This window comes from Pan troglodytes, chromosome 13 (assembly GCF_028858775.2).
Source record: "Pan troglodytes isolate AG18354 chromosome 13, NHGRI_mPanTro3-v2.0_pri, whole genome shotgun sequence".
In the NCBI taxonomy this organism is placed as follows: domain Eukaryota; kingdom Metazoa; phylum Chordata; class Mammalia; order Primates; family Hominidae; genus Pan; species Pan troglodytes.
This window is the reverse complement of record NC_072411.2, coordinates 133,533,637-133,558,978: the sequence shown is the minus strand read 5'-3', so window position 1 is coordinate 133,558,978 and position 25,342 is coordinate 133,533,637. Positions and strand designations below refer to the sequence as shown.

At 43.5% G+C, this 25,342-nt stretch overlaps 1 protein-coding gene across 16 annotated transcripts in view; it reads right to left on the bottom strand.

Annotated features, from left to right (window-relative positions):
* Window positions 1-25,342, bottom strand: part of ARMC9 (armadillo repeat containing 9) — a 172,353-nt gene that overhangs the window by 60,299 nt on the left and 86,712 nt on the right. For all 16 annotated transcript variants that reach the window (XM_009444540.5, XM_054680182.2, XM_016950685.4 and 13 more), the window contains 2 exons: window positions 22,766-22,856; window positions 17,961-18,016 (listed from right to left, as the gene is read on the bottom strand). In XM_009444540.5, the coding sequence (XP_009442815.3) occupies window positions 17,961-18,016; window positions 22,766-22,856 (147 nt within the window). The remainder of the gene's footprint in view (window positions 1-17,960; window positions 18,017-22,765; window positions 22,857-25,342) is intronic.

Here is a 25,342-nt window from a genome sequence, read left to right as displayed (position 1 = left end):
GAGGGTGAGGCAGGAGAATCACTTGAACCTGTGAGGCGGAGGTTGTAGTGAGCCGAGATTGCGCCATCACACTCCAGCCTGGTCAATAAGAGTGAAACTCCGTCTCAAAAACAAAAAACAAAACAAAACAAAAAAAGAAAAGATGGCTGGTGTGGTGGCTCATGCCTGTAATCCCAGTACTTTGGGAGGTCAAGGTGGGAAGATCACTTGAGCCCAGAAGTTTAAGACCACCCTGGGCAACATAGTGGGATTCCGTCCTACCAAAAAAAAAAAAAAAAATTAGGCAGAAGTGGTGGCACACACCTGCAGTTCCAGCTACTCAAGGAGGCTGAGGTGGTAGGATCCCTTGAGCCCAGGAGGTGGAGGTTGCAGTGAGCCGTGATTGCACCACGGCACTCCAGCCTGCGTGACAAGAGTGACACCCTGTCTCAAACAAACAAAAAAAAGAAAATGAAAACACTAGCCACATGCATACGATATAAAATCTCCAGAAAAGGCAAATATCTAGAGACAGAAGCAGATTAATGGTTACCTGGGGTTTGTGGGGGTGGGGGACCCAGGCAAGGGTTGACTACAAATGTGTACAAGGGAGCTTTGCAGGGTGATGAAAATATTTTAAAATTGAATTGTGGGGATGGTAGCACAACTCTATAAATTTACTAAAATTCATGGAATTATACATTTACTTAAAACAGATGAATTTTATGGTATATAAATTATATCCTCAATAAAACTGTCAAAAATGTGAACACACTAAATAAATACTCCAATCAAAGGCAGATTGTCGGACTGGATTAAAAAAGCAAAAGCTAGCTATATCCTGTATACAAGAGAAGTACTTTATATTAAAAGACACGAATAGGTTGAAAGTAAAAGAATAAAACATGTCACGCAAACAGCAAGCATGAGAGAGCTGAAGTGGCTATATTAATATCGGACAGACCAAATATTCTAGAGACATTATTAGAGACAAAGGACATTTCATGGTGATAAAGGGTCAACACTGTTGGATGACAGAATTACAAACATATATGCTTAAAGCAAACGAATTCCACAATAGATGAACCCAAAACTGACAGAATTGAAAGGGAAAATAGGCAAATTCACAATTTAGTTGGAGATTTCTATACTCCTCTCTTAGTAACTGGTAGAATGAGTAGACAGAAAAAAACACTAAGGATATAGAATAGACCTGGGCATATAACAGGTGCTTGATACATATTTGTTAAATAGATGAATTCTAGCCAAGTCAGTTTTTACAACATTCCCAGAGCTTGATCCACTCGGGAGAACTAGGAGGAAACAAAAAAGCAAGCCTGAACCGAATGTATACTATACACACAAGGCACTCTGTTCAGGATAATATACAGATTAGTTCATTGAGTCCTTACAATACTACTTTTTTGTTAGAAAAAGAATGGTAACGTTTCTGAAATTAAGAACTGAGGATAGAGCGTGGTAAGGCCAGGGTAGTATAAGACTGAAATAGCCAGCTGGCTTTTCCCACCTAGTAAGGGCCAACATAAATGTCAGTTTTGATCACCAAAACTCTAACTTCAATTGGAAAAAAAAATCTTAGATTTTGCAAAAAAAAAAAAAAAAAAAAAAGTGTGTGAAACTGTAAAAGGCTGTTTTGCACACAAAGACTATCTTCAAACGGTTTGTTCGGCGAAGAATCTCCCTGTAGCAGACTGTTTAACCGCCACAAACTCCTGCCATCCTGGCAAGGACATCCTTTTGCTATGTGGCTTTGCCACTCATCCCATGCAGGGAAGGGTCTATTTTTCTAATCCTTTGAGTCTGGGCTGGCCTTGTGACTTTGACAGTAGAATTTGGCAGAAATGAGGCCCTGAGAATTCTGGAGCCTCAGCCTCAAGAGGACTGGAAGCTTCCAACTTCAACCTCTTGGAACTCAGAGATGCCCAGTTCCAGCTCACTGGAGGAGTGAAGTCACGTGGTGGAGAACTGAGGCACACTGCACTGGCAGCCTGCACCAACTGCCAAACCACCTCGAACCTTCCGGCCCAGCTGACATCCAGCCGAATGAAGCCACATGAGTAAGTCCAGGTGAAACCAGCAGAGGACCTGCCAAGCCAACCCACAGAATTGGGAGGAAAATATTATTGTTTTTTAAGCCACTAAGATTTGGGGTAGTTTTTTGGGGGTTAGCAAACATAACATTGATCAAATGAGCCAGACACATGAGTATATTATACTGAATAACTCCATTTATATAAATTTCAAGAAGAGGTCAAGAACTTGAGGGGGTGGGTGGTGTCTGAATTACATAGGTATATGCACTTTGTGAAAATTCTCCAGGCTGGGATTGGGTGAATCTGCCTTCTTACATTCCTCTGAAGGGATTCTCTGCGGAAAGGAACCATCAGAACCCCTGCACAATATTTTTTTTTTTTTTTTTTTTTGCAATGGAGTCTTACTTTGTCACCCAGGCTAGAGTGTAGTGGCACGATCTCGGCTCACTGAGAACTCCACCTCCCGGATTCAAGCGATTCTCACTCCTCAGCCTCCAGAGTAGCTGAGATTACAGGCGCATGCCACCACACCTGGCTAATTTTTGTATTTTTAGTAGAGACGGTGTTTCACCATGTTGGCCAGGCTGGTCTCGAACTCCTGACTTCAAGTGATCCGCCTGCCTTGGCCTCCCAAAGTGCTGGGATTATAAGCGTGAGCAACTGCGCCCAGCAGAACCCCTGCACAGTGTTCTATACGGGGCACATGCTCAGTCAGCAAATACCTACCCCACCATTGGTATGTGCCAAGTGCTGTGCCGGCAGTGAGGAGCCTCTGGAGAACCACACTGATACGGCCCTGTCCCAGCAGCACTTACAATTCACTAACACAGAATAAAAGGTAGTGTGAAGAGCAGCAAAAGAAAAAAAAATGACTCCACCAGGAAAGAGGATATGAAAATAAACGCCAGAAAGTAGCACACAGCCGGCTGCAAAGTGAGCTGCATAGCAAATTCTCTGCAGTGTCCCTCCCCACACAGCAACATTAACTTTCACTATGCTTCTGTCTTTTTCTATTTTTATTTTTATTTTTTTGAGACACAGTCTTGCTCTGTCACCCAGGCTGGGGTGCAATGGCACAAATTTCAGCTCTCTGAAGCCTCAACCTCTTGGGCTCAAGCGATCTTCCCATCTCAGCCTCCCAAGTAGCTGGGACTACAGTTACGCACAAGCACACTTGGCTAATTTTTAAATTTTTTGTAGAGATGAGGTCTCATCATGTTGCCCAGGCTGGTCTCAAACTCCTGGGCTCAAGCGATCCTCCCACCTCAGCCTCCCAAAGTGCTGGGATTACAAGCATGAGTCACTGTGCCTGGCCTGCTTTTCTGTCTTTCTATTTTAAGTGAACTTACTCTGCTTTTCCCCTTAAAGATTGGACTGCCCCTAGCAGCAGATCACAGCTTACCTTTTTTTTTTTTTTTTTTTTTTTTTAATCTTTTGAGACGGAGTTTCACTCGTTGCCCAGGCTGGAGTGCAATGGCACAATCTCGGCTCACTGCAACCTCCGTTCCCCCCTACCCCGGGTTCAAGCGATTCTCCTGCCTCAGCCTCCCAAGTAGCTGCGATTACAGGCATGCACCACCACACCTGGCTAATTTTTGTATTTTTAGTTGAGATGGGGTTTCTCCATGTTGGTCAGGCTGGTCGCGAACTCCCGACCTCAGGTGATCCGCCCACCTCGGCCTCCCAAAGTGCTGGGATTACAGGCGTGAGCCATTGCACCCGGCCCATAGCTTAACTTTACCTTTTTTTTTTTTTTTTTGAGATGGAGTTTCACTCTTGTTGCCCAGGCTGGAGTGCAATGGCGCGATCTCGGCTCACTGCAACCTTGCCTCCCGGGTTCAAGCAATTCAATTCTCCTGCCTCAGCCTCCTGGGTAGCTGGGATTACAGGCATGTGCCACCATGCCTGGCTAATTTTGTAGCTTTAGTAGAGACGGGGTTTCTCCATGTTGGTCAGGCTGGTCGCGAACTCCCGACCTCAGGTGATCCTCCCGCCTCAGCCTCCCAAAGTGCTGGGATTACAGGCGTGAGCCACCGCGCCCGGCCCCATAGCTGAACTTTAATACACCATGCCTAACAAATGCTTAATGAATGACTATCAGTTAGTTATGTAGTCCTCGTCACTCCACTAAACCGAGTATGGTGCATTGCTCATTTGCTCACAATTAACAGAAAATTGCTTCTATTTCTATGTTTTCTATAACAGACATGCTCCATATTTTACATAACATGGATGGCACACAGAATTTAGATATAAAATGGCTCAATTTGAGTAAACAGACCCTGAGCTCTTAAAACCAAGCAGCGATGCAAGCCAAGAACCTTGGTCAGGATAGTATAAGACTGAAATAATTAGTTGGCTTTTCCCACTTGCTAAGGTTCAGCATAAACATCAGTTTTGATCACTTAAACTCTAACTTCAATTGGAAAAAACATCTTAGATTTTGCAAAAAAAAAAAAAATTGTAAAAAGTGGTATATGGCCTGTTGTCCTTCCAACTTCAGAATTCAAGACATCTATGCCCTAGATGCCTCGAATTCTGAAGTTGCAAGGAACAGCAGGCCATACACATTTTTTCTCCAGTCATATTTCTAGACCCAGACGCTAAGCATTTCATCTTTGAATACCAAGTGATAGTGATTTGATCAAATGGATAGAAACGTATTTATTTATTAAATAAATATTGTAAAATGAAATAATGTAGAATGCATTTATTTATCAAATAATGAAAAACTAGAAATATGCTTCACTACATAAAATGTACTATTATTCCCAAATTCCGTGATAACAGGAAAAACTCATCACTGCTTTGGTAAAATTTTTTAAAAATCAGATAAGAGAGAAAACCTTTTCTGCACCTGTTTCCAAGGCAACCGATGTTGGACAAATAGGGTTTATAAATGCCTAGGAATCATGAGGTGTCTACAAGCCCTCACCTTGTTTTGAGCCATCGGATGTCTATTTCCATAGAAACCAGAGTGGAAATGAGGGCAGGAGCCATGAGTCAGCCTGCTGGGTGGTGCATCCCAGCCAGGGTCTGAGAGCACACGAGCAGTGTTGCAGAAATAAACGAATTTAGAAGCTGAAAAGGTACCAGAAAGAAGCAAAAGCCTTAATTGGGAAACACTGGTTTCTTTATTGACTTGGTTAAATAATGGAAAGGTCCTGCAAGTAACACAGACATAAGACAGACACTTCTTTACTCATTAGGTAACGGGGATTAGAAGCGTAGCCTGTGCCACGCCAAGCGAGCTGGCCATGCCAAGCGAGCTGGCCACGACGGGTGACCCATCAGAGGTGACTGATTCATGGAGAGCAGCTAGCCTCTGGCTCTCTGGACATGCACCTAGAAGCAGCTTCAAGTGGGTCCACAATCTCACAGGTCACGTATGAAGGTGGCCGAAGAGAAAGGAGGCCCCAAACCCTCAACAGTATGTCTCTGTGTATGGAATGCAAAGTCACCTGGAGGAAGGCTGGTCAGGAACTGTCTGGTTCTATGCCCTATCATTTTCCGTTCTAGCCACATCATCTTGTTGTGCCTCCTGACACGTGCAAAATCTAGTTTCGCCCTACACATGATCTGCTCTTACCCCCAGCCTGTGTTCCCCGTATTGTTAATGGCATCGCCATCCTCCCAGCTACCTAGGGTCCAAGGTTACCAGCCTTTGGTTACTCATGTCATGCCTCGTGAGTTCCCAACTCCTGCAGGTCCCACCTCCAGGAGCACCCTCTGCCATCAGCCAAGCTCAGCCCCACTGCCGCTGCAGCCTGCAGGCTCTCACGCCAGCCTGGGCTTAAATCTCTGTCCCACCAGCTACTGCCTTGGGACCCTAGACAAGTTTCTGAACCTCTCTGAACTTTGGTTTTCTTATCCACAAAATGGGGCTAAGAATAGCACACACCCGGCAGAAGGGTGAGGGGAATACACGGGAGAAAGCCAGGGAAGCTCTTGGCCCATGTCTGCACACGGAAGCACCGGGAAAATACTGGCTGTGTTGCCGCACTAAGCTCTTCGGGTCCCCAGTGAACTTGAACACTGATGCCAGAGTAGTCCTCTGAAGGCATGGCTCTGCTCACGTCTCTTGGGCTCACAAATCTTCAGTGAGTGTCCACTCTTTACTGTCTGGCTCCAATTCATCCTTCCAGCTTTGTCTCCCACCCTTGCCCTCCACACTCCCTGAGCTGTGGCCAAAGTGAACCCCCCTTGGTTAGCATCAGGCCGGTGCCTTGGCTCCTGCTGCTCCTCAGCTGGGATGTCACCTGCTCTGCAATTTCAATCTGGAACCTATGCTTGAACACCTCTCTTATTTGCTAAGTTTCTTCCTTTAGTTTTTAATAAAAGTTCCTTTTGAAAGACTTCAGTTTTTGTCAATTGGGCTGAATAACAAGGGGAGCAATGTCAACGTTATGGCCAGATGCCTGGTGGCAGTCAACTGTCCCTGCTCTGGAACCTGGTTGACAGCAATGATGGGATAAAGGAAGTGGGAAAACCAAGAAGGGGGGTTTGGGGCCATGTAAGGTCCCTGGAACTCCTTCAGGCCCAGAGTCCATTTCCGAGAGGAGAGGGAGATGAGACTAGATATTCAGTGAGGCCAGGCTGTGGAGGTCTCATGTTTTAGCCATGTCTTCCATTCCCTCTACGCTGATGCTTTGATTGGAGCTTGCCTGGCCCTGGAGGGACTGCCCCTTACAGAACTAGTCAGCTCTTAGGAATATTAAAACATTTGCCCCCAAGTGTGCTTTCCAAATACAAATCAACCAATCCAGAGCTCACACCCCAACCATCTCCTTTATTGGGCTCTTACATGCCTGGCCATTATCCACCTGCCCTAATCACCCCAGGGCTAGGTGCCAGACAAGTAGGGAAAGCCCCTTTGCTCGAGAGCCCACTGAAATTCATCCAAACGAAACAATCCTCAGCATGCTTATGCCACCTCGCCTATACTTACCCCCTCTCTCAGCCTCTTGCTCCACCCCAGTGCATCCTTGTGTGACTCCCTGTGGTGTGGCACGCCCCTGCCTCTGGGGCACTGTGAGCAGCAAACTGTCTTTTCCATGGAGCAGAGCTGTTCCCAGGCAAAATTGAGATGGAGAGGGGAGAACACCAGGGCAAGGGAAAGGAAAACCAGGGGCACCTTGAGGTTTGCACTGGAGCCCTCTGGAGAGGCACTCTCAGAGGAACTCAATGATCCAGCCCTGAGCACCATCCTTGGGCCAGACACCCTAGAGCTCCACGTCCGTGCTAAGGCCACCTGTGGCTCTGGTCAAGAAGGGAAGGAAGAATAAGATTATAAAACTCTTGCTTTGTGTTAAGCTTCACTGTCGCTTCCCCTGTTGTTCAAGACTCACTGCCCAGATCCTCTGTGTGGATTACAAGTCCCGTGTTGTTTCTTATTGTCTCCTTGCCTGAGTTCTTTTTTTTTTTTTCCTCCTTGCCTGAGTTCTTAGGCCTCACTTGGAAGATCTTGTTACTCTTGACTGCTTGGACAAATAGCTTGTTCCTATCTTGTTCAGCCCATCTTCTTGAATTTAACTTCTTGCTCTCGAGATGTATACAAGTTCCATGCCCCGGTCTAGCTAGTTCTGATTGCACTTTGTTGGATCTGTCATGCTGTGTTTCATTACAATTCCATTATAGCACTAATGTGACCAACAGCCACATTTTTCTATTTCTTGTCTCAAATTCTAAGAAAAGTATTAATTTGGCCATTATACTGTTCTAACTCTACCAATTAGCTTCTTCAAATGATTCACATTTGAATTTATTCACATTGGATTATTCTCCAAATGATTCTGGATATTAAAAAAAGTTGGCAATGACTCAAGTCTTTATGTATCAGGTATTTAAATTAGATTTGAAGCACAGTATAAAAAGGCCTCAAAACAATGGAGACATACTATGCCCATGCAATAAAACACTCAAATTGATTTATAGATTTAATGTAGTCCCAATCAAAATCCCAACTAGTGGCAAGAAGGAGGGAAGTAATAAGGGAGGGAAAGTTCTCTGACTCATGGAAGGGAGGAATCTATTCCAAAGAAGCTGGATGAAACTGCCAATAAAAAATAAATATGATGAAAGCTGTCTTTCCCTCAGTTTTACAGATGTCAATAATTTACCTTATTGTAACTTATGTAACAGAATATATTTAACTATGTCAGTTAAGTTGGAGTGCAAACGTCAGTTAAGTTGGAGTGCAATTTTGAGACCAATCATTCGGAGTTTAATGAAAAAGAATTTGACTATTTAAACAAGATGAGTTTGTTTAAATATTGATGAGTGATGAGTTTATTTAAATCGTGATGAGTTCTTTAAAAGTGAGAAATTGAACATTTGTTTTTTATCACTTTTCAAACTAGAAATTAAAAAGCCACTGCAGCTGTATGATGGGTAGACAGGAATCCTCTCTACTATTTTTTTTTCTGTAAATCTAAAATTATTCTCCCCCCACCACCCAAAATTTTAAAACACGGCCAGTAAAGAACCTTGCAGGGTAGGTAAGTTATATTGCCTTCGCTAGAGAAACACACACGATAGCCTTGTACAGCTGCCACTGCTGAATGCCTGCTGGATGGAAAGTTACAAAAGAAATCACATTAGTGTCACTTTCCAATGAAACAATAGCCTGTCGAATTAAAGATGAAGCTGTAAACGTGAATGCTGAGTTAATATCTCATCTGCAGAACTACGCCTGGATTTGTTATTTTGCTTGTAATCTTCCAGTATCAACAGTCACTAATCACAAAGATCTCTTATGTAAATACTTGGCAACGAAGCACAAGTAATACTGGCTGAAATACTTAAAGTGTTGGATGCTTTATTGACTTTCACGGTTTATCCTGGAACAAATGCATTGACATTTGCACTCATGATACAAAAGCAATGATGGGTAAAACCACTGGTGCCTTAGCACAAACCAAGGCAGCGATCTCAAACTCTAGTAGCAGTCACTGTATTTCACCATAGATAAATACGGGGATGATGATAGATGATAGATGACAGGTAGATAGAGTTTCATTTAAGGCTGTCCTTGATGAACTGGTAGGAATTAATTTTATTAACTCTTAACCCTTATGGCCCATCTTTTGGAATGTACAGGCAGATAAAGCAGTACTGCTATACTAAAGCGGATGGTTATCTTCAGGAATGGGACTTGTGAGATAAAGTTGCAAGCCACTTTTTTCAAGGAACACCATTTTCATTTGAAAGAGTAACTGACAGACTATGGTTATTTAGACTTAAGTATACAGCAGATGTCTTCTCAAAAATTAATGAAGTGAGCCTGTCACTTTAAGGAAAACAACCAATAGTATTTGTCAGCAATAATACAATTTAAACTTTCAAGAAAAAATGAGAATTTTGAGAAACCTATATCTGCCATTGTGAGCTCAATAGCTTCCCAATACCTAAAGGCTTTTCTGATGCTATTGGTGTTGATAATACACAATTTCTGATGTTATATAATAAAATGTATCAACATTTGGGGCTGGGCACAGTGGCTCACACCTGTAATCCCAGCACTTTGGGAGGACGAGGTGGGCAGATCACCTGAGGTCAGGAGTTCAAGATCAGCCTGGCCAACATAGTGAAGCCCTGTCTCTACTAAAAGTACAAAAAATTAGCCAGGCGTGGTGGCACATGCCTGTAACCCCAGCTACTTGGGAGGCTGAGGCAAAAGAATCACTTGAACCCAGGAGGCGGAGGTTGCAGCGGGCCGAGAGATTGCACCATTGCACTCCAGCCTGGGCGATAGAGTGAGACTTCGTCTCAAACAAACAAAAAATTTGGAAAAACTGTAAAACTTGGTAAGCCAATATTTTCCAAATGATCAATGAATTATAATACAAAATCCCGCATGGGTAAAAGAGCTATTGAAAATATGAAACAGGCAGGATGCCAGTAGAAATTGGGAAGTAAGAAAAGCAATATGATAATAATAATGATTATTATTATTATTGAGATGCAGTCTCTGTTGCCAGGCTGGAGTGCAGTGGCGCGATCTCGGCTCACTGCAACCTCTGCCTCCTGGGCTCAAGCAATTCTCCTGCCTTTGTCTCCAGAGTAGCTGGGACTACAGGCGTGCGCCACCACACCCAGTTAACTTTTGTATTTTCAGTAGAGATGGGGTTTCACCATGTTGGCCAGGATGGTCTTGATCTCTTGACCCGGTGATCCATCCACCTTGGCCTCTCAAAGTGCTGGGATTACAGGCGTGAGCCACCACGCCTGGCCATAATTATTTTTTTTGAGACTGAGTCTCGCTCTGTTGCCCAGTCTGGAGTGCAGTGGCGCAATCTCGGCTCACTGCAACCTCCACCTCCCAGGTTCAAGCAATTCTCATGCCTCAGCCTCTGAGTAGCTAGGATTACAAGCGTGCACCATCACACCCGGCTAATTTTTGTATTTTAGTAGAAATGGGGTTTCATCATGTTGGCCAGGCTGGTCTTGAACTCCCGGCCTCAGGTGATCCACTGGCCTTGGCCTCCCAAAATGCTGGGATTACAGGCATGAGCCACCGCACCTGGTCTGAAAGTCAATATAAATAAATACACCATATCAATAGTATGAAAGGGAAAAAATCAAAGAATGATCATCTCATATGATGAAGAAAAAGCATTTAACAAAATCCAACACTCAGCAAACTAGGAACAGAGGGAAACTTTCTTAATCTTATAATGAGATCTATGAAAAAATCCCAGCTAACATTGTACTAGATGGAGAAGGACTGAAAACGTTCACTGTAAGATCAGGAACAAGCAAAAGATGCCTGCTCTCTCCACTTCTATTTGGCATTGTACTAGAGGCTCTAGCCAGCGCAATCAGGCAAGGCAAGAAAATAAAGGATGGCTAGATTGAAAAGGAAGTAAAATGATCTCTATTCACAGATGACACAATCTTGTTATACAGAAAATCCTAAGGAATCCAAAACGAAACGAAACAAAACAAAACAAAACAAAACAACCCAAACAAACCCAAAACCCACAACAAACAAAAAACTCTTTGAGCTAATAAATTCAGTAAGGTTGTAGGATACAAGTTCAATATTCTAAAATCAATTGTATTTCTATACATTAGCACATCTGATTGTTAGGGAACAATCAGAAAATCAAATTAACAAAATGCAAAATAGATCAATAGATTTTAATTAACAAGATAAAAATGATTATTTACTTATTTATTTATTTTTTTGAGACGGAGTCTCGCTCCGTCACCCAGGCTGGAGTGCAGTGGTGTGATCTTGGCTCACTGCAATCTCCGCATCCTGGGTTCAGGCGATTCTCCCACCTCAGCCTCCAGAGTAGCTGAGATTACAGGCGCACATCACGACGCCCAGCTAATTTTTGTATTTTTGGTAGAGACGGGGTTTCACCATGTTGGCCAGGCTGGTCTCAAAACTCCTGACCTCAGGTGATCCGCCCACCTGGGGCTCCAAAAGTGCTGAGATTACAGGCGTGAGCCACTGCACCCAGCCAATAAAAATGATATTTAAAATTGGTTTCTAATTCCACATTGCAACTAACTTTTAATAAACTATTACCTGTCTGGTTTTAAAGTAATACTGAGCAGAAATATCTATCTGAAAAGGCTTTGAAAATACTTCACCCCTTTCCAAGTACACAGGTGTGTGAGGCTAGATTTTCTTTATGTCCTTCAATCAAAACAACATATGACAACAGATACAGCCCAGATCAAATTGTGTTTTTCTGATCCAGACATTAAAGAGATTGGCAAAAAAAACCAAAAAACAAAAAACCCACAATGCTACACTTTTTAATAAAATTGTTTTGAAAAATAATTTTTTCATAAGAATATCTTATTTATATTAATGTAATGGATTTATTATTGCCATTTTAAGTTATTTAATATTTTAATATTTAACATTTTATCATATTTAAGTTCTCATTTAAAAAATTTTGATAGACAAAATACTCATTAACTCTTCAGAATCTTCAGTAATTTTTAAGAATGTAAATGGCTCCTGAAACCAAAAATTGGAGAATGGTTACTTCAAACCTTATATAAACATGTATGTTTTTCTTTCCTATGTATAACATATTTAATAACTAAAACTTAAATGAAAAAATTAAAATCTTAAAAGAAAACCTAGGAGACTACATGTAAAATTTAGGGTTAGGGAAGACCTTAACCAGGACAGGAAACCCAGGAGCTATAAAATAAAAGCCAATATATTTAACTTTTTTTTTTTTGAGATGGAGTCTTGCTCTGCCCGGGCTGGAGTGCAGTGGCATGATGTTGGATCACTGCAACCTCCACCTCCCGGGTTCAAATGATTCTTGCGCCTCAGACTACCGAGTAGCTTGGATTACAGGTGTGCACCACCACGCCCAGCTGATTTTTGTATTTTTAGTAGAGACAGGGTTTCACCATGTTGGCCAGGGTGGTCTTGAACTCCTGGCCTCAGGTGATATGCCTGTTTTGGCCTCTCAAATTGCTGGGATTCAGGCTTGAGCCACCACATACCGCCTCAATCTTTAACTTAAAAAAATTTTTTTAAAAGATTTGTGGCAAAAGAGATCAGAAAAAATATATCTTTAAAACATTTGTAATGATGGTGAAAAGGGTTTGGAAAGAAGCACAACTGAAAAAAACAGAAAGGATATGAAATTGGAAATGTACAATGTAGCAAATCCAAATCCAGATTGGCAAAAACATTGAAAAAAAAAAAAAAGAGTAACAGCACCTATTGCTAGTGGAGATGGAGGGAAGAGGCTCCTTCATGTTCTCCTAGTGAAATCTGAATTATTAACAGCCTTTGAAAAAGAGCAATCTGGGAAAATCTATTATTAAAAAAATACTTTTTCATCCGGCAGCAAAAGCCCATATAAATAAAAGCCCTGGTAAATAAGGATATTTTTACAAAGATTTTACTACAGCATTGTTTGAAATAGCAAAAAATCTAGAAAATTATACATTCATAGCATTAAAAAGTATCAACTTGCTACACTGCCTAACTCAGACGGACTTTCAAGAAACATTAACAAGAGAAAAAGGCAACATGGTGTAGAAGTATGTGTATTTCTATCTCTATGTTATCTCATTTTGAAAAACAAATACTGACAAAAGTATATATGGATCTGTGTGTAGTACATACCTCCATGTACTCTGTGTGTGCATCTTTTAAGTATGAAAGCACGTGCACACACTAGATCACTAACATGGGTTTCTTGGGGGGGTTGATGTGAGTGCAGTGGAGAGGCAAAGGATAAAGCTTATGCTTGCGCTGTCTCCCCTAGAGGATGCCACCCCTGCTGGCCACACCCTTCCCTTCCTCAACTCATCTCACTTCCTCTTTACCCCACACCAGCCATCTCCCAGTATTCCTGGAGTACTTGGAATTTCTGTGGCACTTCCTGTGTCTATCACCTTTATGAATCTGTGATCACATATTTATTGTCTGTTACTTGCTATTTTGCATTCATGTATGTCTCACAAGAAGGTAATATAGGGCAGTGGTTAGGAGCATGGACCACTGAGTCAGACCACCTGGATTTGAATCCCAGCCCCATCAGTTACTTATTAGCTGTGTGAACTTGGCAAGTGACCTATTTTCTCTCTGTCTCTTCATCTGTGAAATGTGAATAAAAATAGCACCTACCACAGGGCTGCTAAGAAGAGGAGATGACTGAACACCCATAAGGCGCCTAGAACAGTGCCTGGCACCCGGCACTGCCAGCAGGCGGGAGCTGCTGTTGTCAGAATCACTGTGATCTTCCCTATCTAGGCTGGAAATTCTTGGAGGTATTTTAAACCACAGATACTCTTTTAGATTTCTTTTGCATCCCTTCCCTATTAGTTCCTACAATAGTGTTATTTCGAGGCCCTCAAATATTTGTTGAGTAAATATATGAGCAACTCTTAGATTTGAGCACTTTGTATAGAAGGAAATTGCTGAGCATACGATTGGCACTTACATGGCAACCAGCAAGTAAATGTCCACGGCTGACCTCACCTGGCACTTAAACCTATTTTGTCAAGAGGCGAGAATATTTGTCTTAAAATCAGTCTTCTAGAATAGCACAGGAAGGTCTTGCATTTCTACTTAAGGAAGCCATACAAGGAAACTGGCTGTGATATATAGTAAGGAAACCTGAGTCACTGGGGGTGAGAACAACGGAACCAGGCTCCTAAGCTTAGTGATTTACCAACAGCCCTTTTGTAACATATTACGTCTGTTTCATATAAAATAAATGCATCAGGTAACACATTTCTCTGAAGTGCTAAATGAGATGCATTTGAATCCTTAAATAACAGCTGTCATTGTCCATTCCCTGGGGTGTATTGTCCAAGCTGATCTAATGATGGTTTTGTTTGAGGTTTAAATGGGTCTGGGGCTTTGTGGGCCAAGAAAGTATAAGTGGTTTAGAAAACAATGAAAACACCCATCTTTTCGATGCCATCCTGTAGACTCTTCCTGCCTTGAATGTTCCAGCTCTCCCTCTCGGCTGGAGCTATTCCATCAGCATTTTAACATGCTCAGGTTTCTCTCATCTTAAAACAAACAAAAACGCCCCCTTCAGCCACTATTGCTCTTCTGTGCACAGCCAGACTGGGCGAGGAGCAGCATACACTTCTTAAGCCATTTTCTCACTTCCCACCTGGCCCTTAATCCATTCATTTCGCTTTTGCTCCATCAACCCACAAAAATGCACAGCAACTGACTTCCACGCCACTAAACCCCGTGTCCTATTCTCACTTCTCTCTCTTGAGGAGCCTCAGGGCCTCTCTGCATTTTTCACCCAAACTTCCTTATTCCTATTCCCCCCTTGCAGTTTATAATGTCAGCAAAGAGGGCGTACATGTCCACACCTTTCCGCTACATAGGCACATACATAATCCATAGCCCTGTGTGTTTATACATTTGCTTTTTCTGAAATTATTGGTCAAATTACTTTATGATTTCCTTTTTCTATTTGACACTATATCCTAGACAGTCTATAAATCAGAAGATGCATTTCTAGCTCTACCTTTATTTTTTTTTAAATTTTAGTGTATAAATGTATGTATATTCAGACATAACTTTGTTAGGTTAGCACATTAGATCAAGTCATTATAAATTACAGAGAAAAACGAGACTTTGCATCAGGGGTTCTCTTGAGAGTTTCCAGTGAAGCAGGGATAGCAGTGGTGGAAGTTGCGAGTGCAGATTTCAGCTCAATGTGATTTAGAGTGAGCATAATTTACCCTGGTCTCAGGCCCCATCCCACTAGAGCCCCCCCCCTTTTTTTGAGATGGGGTCTTGCTTTGTTGCCTAGGCTGGAGTGCACTGGCAGGATCTTAGCTCACTGCAGCCTCCGCCTCCCAGGTTCAGGTGATTCTCGTGCCTCAGCTTCCCTAGTAGCTGGGATTACAGGCGCACGCCACCATGAACCAGCTAATTTTTGTATTTTTAGTAGAGATGGGGTTTCACCATGTGGGCCAGGCTGGTCTCAAGTGATCCGCCCACCTTGGCCTCCCAAAGTGTTGAGATTGCAGGTGTGAGCCACCGTGCCTGGCCCCATTAGAACCATTTTATCTTTAGAGTCGCGAAGCAGCTAACTGAAAACAGTGGTTTCATTTTTCTGTGTTTTGGGTCTAAATATTAAATGAAAGAACATTTACACTGCTAAGCAAGATACGGTATGACTCCAACACCTTGCAAATAATTTTGCTGTCTCCTTCAGCGCTGTCACCTTGGGAAGTGATAACCACATTCCAACAACAGTGCTACTTCTCAAAGGATTCTTAGAAATTTTCTTTAGCCTAAGATCTGTCATTCTCTTTTTTCCCTCCAACTTTGAAAGACAGTTATAAACGTAATGCTAGCCTCCGGTGAAAGCTGAGTAAAATCCAGGCAAGATGGGCTGTGCCCGGACTGCCCCGGCTGGCACCGGTGATGCACAGTGAGGCTTACCTGGGAGAAGGAGCCCCCATCTGCTGCCCGGGGTTCATCACAGAGTCCCATTTGGCCCAAATGACAGATCTTTTCCTTATAATTTTCCAACTAAACCTCTTCTAGAAATCTTCTGAAAATTCTGGTTATCACAAGTATTTTCAAACATCAACCTCTTAAAAGAGTAGCAAAAGTCCAGAAAATTATAAGACTTCTGTATTTGTTCATTTACAGTAGACAACTGCTTTCAGAATGAAATTTCCAGAAATTGAGTTCTCATCATTAACTAGAACAGTTGAACAAAATGAATTTTCCCTTATAAGATAAAAACAGGATTTATAGCAAAAACAAAGCAAAACGAAAAACCAAAGCAAACCGAAAAACCCAAAGGGATGATACAAGAAGGGAAGAAAACAGATCTCGAGACGAACTTTTGGACACAATGAAAAAAAGCTGTTAAAAACAAATAATTAAATATTAATTTAAACTATCATTTAGAATGATATTGAAGGGCCAGGCACAAAGGTGGTGACTCATTATAATCAAGAGAAGGCTGCCCAAGTCCGGGAACTGCCTAGGGGCTGGCAAACAATGGCCCACGAGTCAGGTGCCTGCTTTCCTATGCTCACTAGCTAAGAATGATTTTTGTGTTTTTAAGTATTTGAAAAAATATTTAATGACATGCAAAAATTGTATGAAATTCAAATTTTTAGCGTCCATAAATAGTTTTACAGGAACACAGCCACGTTCAGCCACTTATGTACTGCTGACAGCCACCGTGTTACAATGGCAGAATTGAGTGGCTGGAACAGAGACTGTGTGGCCTGCAAGCCCTAAAATAGTTCCTATCTTTTCCTTTACACAAAGTGTCTGCCAACTCCTGTTCTAAACCCAATTTTACCACCATCAACTCTCTGTGTGAGCTCAAGCTGGTGTTTTTCCCTCTGCCTCCACCTTTGTAAACACAGGGGCCTGGAGAAGATGATAGGGGCCAGGACCCCTATCTGGAGGTCAAGCTCTGCACTGCTGGACAAGGCAGGAAGAGCCAGCAGGAGCACATACCCGCTGATGCCACCTGCAGCCTGTGAAGAAAACGGCAGCCACAGAGGCCGCCTGCTGAGGAAGCATCTCCCAGCAGATCTTAGCACATCCTCTCTGGCAGGGGCTCTTAAATACCTCTTTCCCAACTGATGCCATCAGTGATCAAAAACCTGGCTTTTACACATTTTACAAGCTGATAGGCCACGACTCCAAACAAAAAAACATCCTCTGACATCCACTTTTTCAGTGAATGCTCCCCCCAAAATAGATGAAAATGTTCCAGCATTCACTGCAGGAGTAACTGCTCCCTGCAAATGAAGGCAGGCAAATCAAGGATGACCAGAGGGGACAACAGGTCTTTTCTTCCTAGGTATCTGAAGGAAAACCATGTAAAATCTTGTCATCTGAAAATCCGACTACAGTCCCTGAGTCACCATTCTTTACATCATTTCAGAGACTCGCATACATTAACTTCTAAACCTTCATGCTCTGAAACACCAGGCAAGTAGATTTTTCACAGCTGAGGAAACACAAGTCAAAAGAATGCAAATAACAGAGAAAACTGGTCAGTTCCATTAGCTCTGAACTAAACCCAGCACCCCTCACGCCAGAGACTCTCGCCAGGCGCCTACACGCCCAGCACTCCCACCGGTGAGGAAGACAGGCCGAGGCTCGTGCCCCTTCAGAGCAAAAGCTCACACAGAAGAATGGTCATTGTTCAGCTTCCCATGAAACTCGAATGACATGCAATGCTGCGTCTCTGCTGTGAACCCAATGAGTGTGGGAGTCTTCAAACATGGCCACTGGGCTCTCCACATGAGACCCCAAGTGAGACCCGAACCACCACCCAGCTGAGCTTTAGCCAACCCTCAGAATTGTGAGAAACAGTGTAGCAGGAATGAAAAATCTCCATTTCTGGACTAACTTGTCAAGGCAGGAAAGAGAGAATAGTTTGGTATGGGTTTTCTATGTGGTGTCAAGAACCTCCAACTTACTTCATCATCTTCATCTTCATCATCATCAGATTCAAGAACACCATCTGGTAGCTCTTCTATAAAGAAAAAAAGAATCAATGAATAATGGATAAACAGTGGGAGCCTTGGTCCATAGAATCTGTCAGCCTCTGCAGAGACATAAACACCTTAATGAGAATGAGGTTACATCAAAGTCATCATGCTCCTAACCATCCTAATCACAACCATTTCAGTCACTGTCTGAGATCATCCTAAGCAATTTTAAATAGTAAATCTCTCCATTTTTACCAGAACATGATTATAGTAGCATGGGGGAAATTAAAAGCCAGCATATAATTTTAGGGGAATTTAGGGGAAAGAAAGTAAATATTTATTTCAAGGCATCATGCTAGATTCTTCCATACCCATTATTTCACTTAATCCTTACAAATATTTTGTTGACTATTATCCCCCATTTTACAGAGAGGCACAGAGAGGAAAGAGACTTCTTGGTCTCACTTCCAGTAAGTGGCAGACAGCTGAGATTCAAGCCGAGTCTATCTCTAAACTCCATGATTTTTCCACGGGCGGTATGGGTGGTGGTCATGGCAGGCAGGGTTCCTGAAGGCTCTGTGGTTCATTGCTAGGTCTTTTTAAGAATTTACAAAAGAGCAGTAAGTTGGTAGCACAAAGGAATTACAGAAACAAAGAGCCCCGGCTTCCTCCTCTGTAGAATGGGGGTTGTACCAGCCACTTCTCAGGGTTGTCGGGAGGACCTCACGATACACCATGAGGGAAGCGCCCGGCTTAGGGCCAGGTACGAAGCAGGCACTGCAGAGGTGTTGGTACTTTCTCCTCCACGAAGTCTTCCCTGATCCCCTTGCTCAGCAGCCATCTCTTCCTCCCCTGAACACACTCAGCGTTTTATCTAGAACTCCTGACAGTTCACGCCACTTCTGGAAGATTGCTGCTTACTAATGAATGAATGCTTACTGACTTGTCTCTCACCCACTGCACTGAACTGTGAGTCCCAGGGGACAGAGCAGCTGACTTACTCCTCCCTCTATCCCTACTACATCTTTCTTATTAGCACTTGTTTCTTGAACAAATGACATGAAGGTAAAGAAAGCCTGAAAGAAGGAAGGAAGTCAAATGGGAAGTAGGAGAAAAGAAGGACTGAAGCCATACTTGAGGAGAGCACCCAGCTTGTAAAGTGGCAGGCAGGGTGCACCCACATTTGATCAAACACCAAACCATTCCCAGGAGGGAAGATGTAGAAACCCATGTTCTCAACCCAACGCTCATTCTAAAGGGAAGGACTCCACTGACTTCACTGGACCGAGGCCAGTGGGACACCAAAGTGTCCTCCTGCTCACTGAGGCTTGCATGCCCCACGGGTCGCAGCATTGTCGTGAATGCCATTTAGTCTAGAAAGCTACTGTGCAGGCATGAAGATGTGACGCCACTCTGCTTTCTGGCTGAAGTTTAATGACTAACTTCCCTATCCACCAACAGCATACACCATTCCACCTTCAGGAAGTGCTGCTGTACTCATCAGTTATAAAACGCTCATTTTCGAATACAGAAATGCCTTTTTTAAGACTCTTGGCTATTTTGTAAGGCCACAGACAGCCCAGCCACGCTTCTCTTTCTCTGCCTCCTCCTGCCCAGCTCCCCTTCTCCTGACCCCATAACTTCAAGGCCTGCTGGCTTAGACTCATCCCACTACCCAGAATAATCCTGTCCTGAGAAGTGAAGTGCCTTGTAGACCTCAGCCCCTCTCTGGGATGACTGTCTCCCATCCTGTTCCCTGAGTTGGTCCACACTCCATGAGGTGCCCGCACTCCGATATCTAACGCACGTGGGGCTAGAATGGCCAGTATCATTCCTTTCCCGGGGGCTCTGCCTTGCTCCTGCCCAGTGACCTGGCTGGTGCCTCTGTTGTCTCTCTGGTGCTGGTTCCCCTCCCTGAGGGCTGACATTGTGGTCCAGGCCCAAGCCAGGGGACAAATCTCCCTGCTGTTGCTGTTGGCAGCTCACCCGGCGTTGTCAATGTCACCAGCTGGAATTTTCCTTTAGGCTTTGCCAGAACAGTCCTTCCCCACCTGTGGGGTTAGGTCACTAAAATATACTTGAATTTTAATACTTGAAGACCTTAAAACTTTACTGGATAAATTGTGCTAGAAGACTGTGATTGGACTTGGACGTGTGAAAACCCACAGAGATGTTTTCAAGTTTACTGAAATAGAACAAGGAAACCAATAATCTAAATAAAGATGGTGGCAATGCCATTTCACACATCTTAAGAACTGGTACACTAGCAACAATTTGTACTCTGCTATTAATTTCCACTTGAGGATGAAGACAGGATGGAGGCTGTCCTCCTGGGTTTCACTTTGATTTGATGCTGGTGATGGACGTCCCGAGGTACTTGTGTGTCTGGTCTTCCATCTGAATGTTCAATCACTGTAAAATTTCGTTTCAAAGTGGCGGGCTCCTGCCACTGTCCTATGGATACAGAATAACTTAGGTGCTTGAGATAGAAAGATAAATACTTTAGGCCCTCTTTATTTAAACAGTAACTTACTGAACTAAGTAGGTATTTCCCAAGCCTTCCAGAATGCCCAGGGTTAGAAAGTTTAGCTCTGCCCAACACAATTTCTTCCAGAGACATCCCTTACAAAAGTGTAAATTGTCCCCTTATCCCACTCTAGCAGGCTGGTCCAAGGGCCAGGCTTATAAAAGAGAAAAAGATGTTTCTTGGGCCAGAGAGTAAAGGGGGCCTGCATCCTGCTTCTTGGCTGCCAGGAAGGAGGGAAGACAAGGAGACAGATGTATCTCAGTGGACTAAAACACACAGGTGGCCTTGAAGAAGATTCTCAGCCTGAATGCAGAGAACTCCTGGCCTGGGAGGGCTGGGCACAGCTGATGACTAGGCGCGGATGTGCAACAATCCTCTGCCCCCACACCGTGGCCTACCCAGAGAAGGCAGGAGAGCAACCTCAGGCAGCACTGAGGTTCAGGTCTTATTTTTATTTTTTTCAATATGCCAGAATGAGGGTTGAGAGTCAGAAATGAAGTTACTGCAAAAAATAAAGTTCTAATTTTTGCCCACCTGAATCTGGGATGAATTATAGCTGTTCCATACAACCCAAAGAAGAGATATTCAAGGCAAATGGGCACCCAGCCTAAAAAGGACAAAGGTTTCAAAGCTCCCTGGCTGCTCTCCTCAGCTGCCTCCTTTTGATCGGGAGCCCCTTGGACACCCTCGTTTCTGTGACCCAGGCAGTGAGGCTCTGCCCTTGGCTGCACATGAGGCCCCCACTGGGAGCTTGAAATCCCCTCTCTGAGAGGTTCTGATTTAATTTGTGTGGGGTACAGTCTTAAAGATTTAAACATCTCCCCAGGTGACCGCCCTGTACAGCCAGACTGTGAACCCTGAGCTAGAAGAAAGGCCACCTGGGGGCTTCTGGCCTTGGCCAAGCAGCTCTCTTGAGACTCACTCTTCACTTTCTGCTCATGTGCAGAAGGGATTCACGCATGTGACTTGCAGGGATGTGGACTGCTGGGTGTCAGGGAAGGGCATGGAGAGAGACTCGGTGACAAACCTGGCCCCGGATTCCAGCAGTGCTTGGTACCTCTGGCAGGTGAATGATGTCAGGAGTCCACAGAAACAGCCGAAGAGCTTTCCCTACCACCTCTGCCCCATCCCAGGCTTCCTGGCCTTCCTCTCTCCTGCTTACTATGGGATGTGGGTTGTTATGGTAATGGAGGAGGCTGGATAGAAGGACCACATTGCCTCCTTCCACACTGCAGTTGGCAACATCAGTTTTTCTGCAGTGAATGAATAAAAGTGGGAAAATGATGAAGTTTCTTACAGTGGCATTTGCTTTCATTATCTGACCCCAGGACCCTTGGGAAGCCACCTTAATAGTGGGGCAGGATTTAGGAGGGGAAAGGGAGAGGCCACATAAAGAGAACTTACAAGGTTAGGGGAGGGTTTCTGTAATTGCTTTTAAGTTCTTTTTGTTGACTATATGCCTAGAGTACGATAAGAGATTGTTAATCTTTGGACAATCTGGCCTTGACTACCTGGCGGAACTTTTTTTTTTTTTTTGAGAAGGAGTTTCGCTCTGTCGCCCAGGCTGGAGTGCAATGGCGCAATCTCGGCTCACTACAACCTCCGCCTCCCAGGTTCAAGCGATTCTCCTGCCTCAGCCTCCTGAGTAGCTGGGACTACAGGCATGCGCCACCACGCCTGGCTAATTTTGCATTTTTAGTAGAGACGGGGTTTCACCATGTTGGTAAGGCTGGTCTCGAACTCCTGACCTCAAGTGATCTGCCTGCCTCGGCCTCTCAAAGTGCTGGGATTACAGGTGTGAGCCACCGCGCTCAGCCTACCTGGCTGAACTTTTGTCTATGGGTTCACTTGGGTCTCCCCACCTTCCTAAAGGCCTCTTTTTTTTTTTTTTTTTTGAGATGGAGTCTCGCTCTGTCACCTAGGTTGGAGTGCAGTGGTGCAATCTCGGCTCACTGCAACTTCTGCCTCCTGGGTTCAAGCGATTCTCCTGTCTCAGCCTCCTGAGTAGCTGGGACTACAGGCCAAGCCACCACACCTGGCTAATTTCTGTATTTTTAGTAGAGACAGGGTTTCACCATATTGGCCAGGCTGGTCTTGAACTCCTGACCTCGTGATCCACCCACCTCGGCCTCCCAAAGTGCCAGGATTATAAGCACGAGCCACCGTGCCCGGCTTCCTAAAGGCCTCTTGAATGAAACGCCATATGTCTTTCTGGCAAATGTGAATAATTCAAAAGATAGATCAAAGATTCTTGCATCAAACTGACCGGAATTTAGCTGCTTGATGATGAATTCTATCTGGCGGATCATTTCAGCATTGCCTTCTTTGATGAAGCAGCGTAGGATGTCTTCCATTCCCTAGAAGTATTGGCGAAAGTAATAGTTAACATTTCAGTGTCTGGGGGGAAACTACTTTTCAATGAGGTCATCTCATCTAATCCAAAAAATAATGTTCTGGGGAGAGGAAGAGGATACCTTGGGTGGGGGACGGAGAAGAGGAGGCAGATATGTTTAAGAGATAGATACAAAAATTCAACTCTCCCAGCAGGGCAGGGCCAAGGCAGTCATTGGTTGGTAACTATCTCTTTGGCAAGACAAACCTGGCCAGGTGTCCAACTGGTCCCACAAAGGCAGAAGGAAAAATCCTTGGCTTATACTAAACATTCATTTTATCCTTTTCATAATTCACAGTGAAATAATTTTCTTTTTATTGACTCTCTGGCTGAATTATAACACATTTAGCAAAAAAAAAAACTATTGTAAAATTTTACTGCATAATATTGCCTTAAGTTTTGGCAATATGTTGGTCTGGGAGCTACTTTTTTTTTTTCCTGTGTTTTCCCTAAATTTATAAACTGTCTTCTGGATTTTAGGGCCAAATATGATCATTGAGAAGTGAAACCATATGCTTAGAGAAGTAAATGAATAGAACCTCTCTTTAAACAGATTTCATTCCTTTTCTATTAAAAGAATTATAAAGTCACTACACTATACATTGTTTATTATAATACCCTGATGCCAGAATTTTCAATATTGGGTAAAAGAATTCCGGGGAAAAGTAGGGATAAGATACCGACTTAAGCACATTGTCTAATTCCCCTCCCTCCTCTTCCCTGGCAGGATTTGAATGAGTCCATACAGCTTGAGCTGATGAGGCCTCTAACCACTGTGAGGGGAAAGTGCTTCTAATAATGATCTCAAAACAGAGGAAGTGGAGTCCAGAAGTACTGCCAGAGAAACGGATCTAGTGGCATGTGAGCCCCTGATCAAACTGTGCCTGAACATTTTCCTGGACTTTTCAGTTACATGAGCCAACAAGTTCTCTTTTTATGTAGGCCAGTTTGGAATCAATAGCTCTAACTGAATTAAAGAAATGCCAAGTGCAGCTTTGAACATGCTGAGTTCTTATCATCCAAAACAGAGCACTACCTTCTAGAAAAGTTAAATCAGTATTGTAATTGCAATTAGCTCCCCCATGAATTTAATGTGTGACCTCACTCAAATCACTCAACTTCATCTAGCCTGTTTCTTCAACTATAAATATGAGGATAACAATTTGAGTTGACTTGAAATTTTTAAAAGACAAAGTATATAACTGGGTGTTGGTATGCAGATATACACATTCGTCAAGATGTACTAAACTCCCCCATGTAAGGCCTGTGCTTTTCACTGTTTGTAAATTACACCTGAAGAAACAGCCTCTAGTCCAATGGCTGGCACAGAGTGGATGCTTGATAAATGGTCAAGATTGTGCTTGCTGTGTCCAGTAGGGGTTCGTGGCTCAGGAGAGAGATCTGGTAGCTGAAGCAAAGGGAAGAAACAAGGTTCCCCAGTGACGGCAGTGAGAGAAGAGCAGAGGGTTAGGATAGAACCTTAGGGAACAGTAACACTGAGCTGGGAGGCAGAGATGGGTAAGCTCACAGAGGAGGAGGTGACAGTCTGGAAGGGAGGAAGGACTCTGGAAAGTTGTCCATGAGTTGAGGGAGCAGCAGCGCCCAGGCTCCTGTGGGACCAGGTGGACACCTGGCCAGGCTTGTCGTACCAGAGAGACAGTTACCAACCAATGACTGCCTTGGCCCTGCACTGCTGGGAGAGCTGAATTTTATATCTATCTCACAAATGTGTCTCTCCTCTCTTCTCCATCCCCCACTCAATGTAAGGGCCACAGGAAGGAGAAAGTTATCAAGCAAAAAGCAGTGTGATAAGCCCCTTTTAAAAATTTTTACTTATTTATTTATTTTTTGAGATGGAGTCTTGCTCTATCACTCAGGCTGGAGTGCAGTGGCACGATCTCTGATCACTGCAACCTCCAACTCCAAGACTTAAGTGACTCTCCTACCTTAGCCTCCCAAGTAGCTGGGACTACAGGCATGTGCCACCATGCCTGACTAATTTTTGTATTTTTTGTAGAGATGGGGTTTCACCATGTCACCCAGGCTGGTCTCGAACTCCTGGGCTCAAGTAGTCTTCCTACCTCAGCCTCCCAAAGTGGTGGGATTACAGGTGTGAGTTGTGTGCCCAGCCAAAATATCATGTATTTTTAAAAAATCACATACATTAGGTAATATCTGATCTAAATTATAGAAAGAAGTCATAGAACAACCACATCTTATCCTGAAAGTAATAACTTGTCATTTCAGATAATTTAGGTCAGGTAACAATGTCCAGGAAGACAGAAGGATAATAAAAGGTCCTAGTGAATAATCCAGATGCATAAAAATGGGAATACAAGCAGTGTGCAAAAAGTAAATAAGGAACTCCTGCTCCTTCCAGCTAGCTATCATTAAAGACTACCATAAAGATAATCATAGAGAAGCCTGTATTTGTATATATAGTGTTAAAGA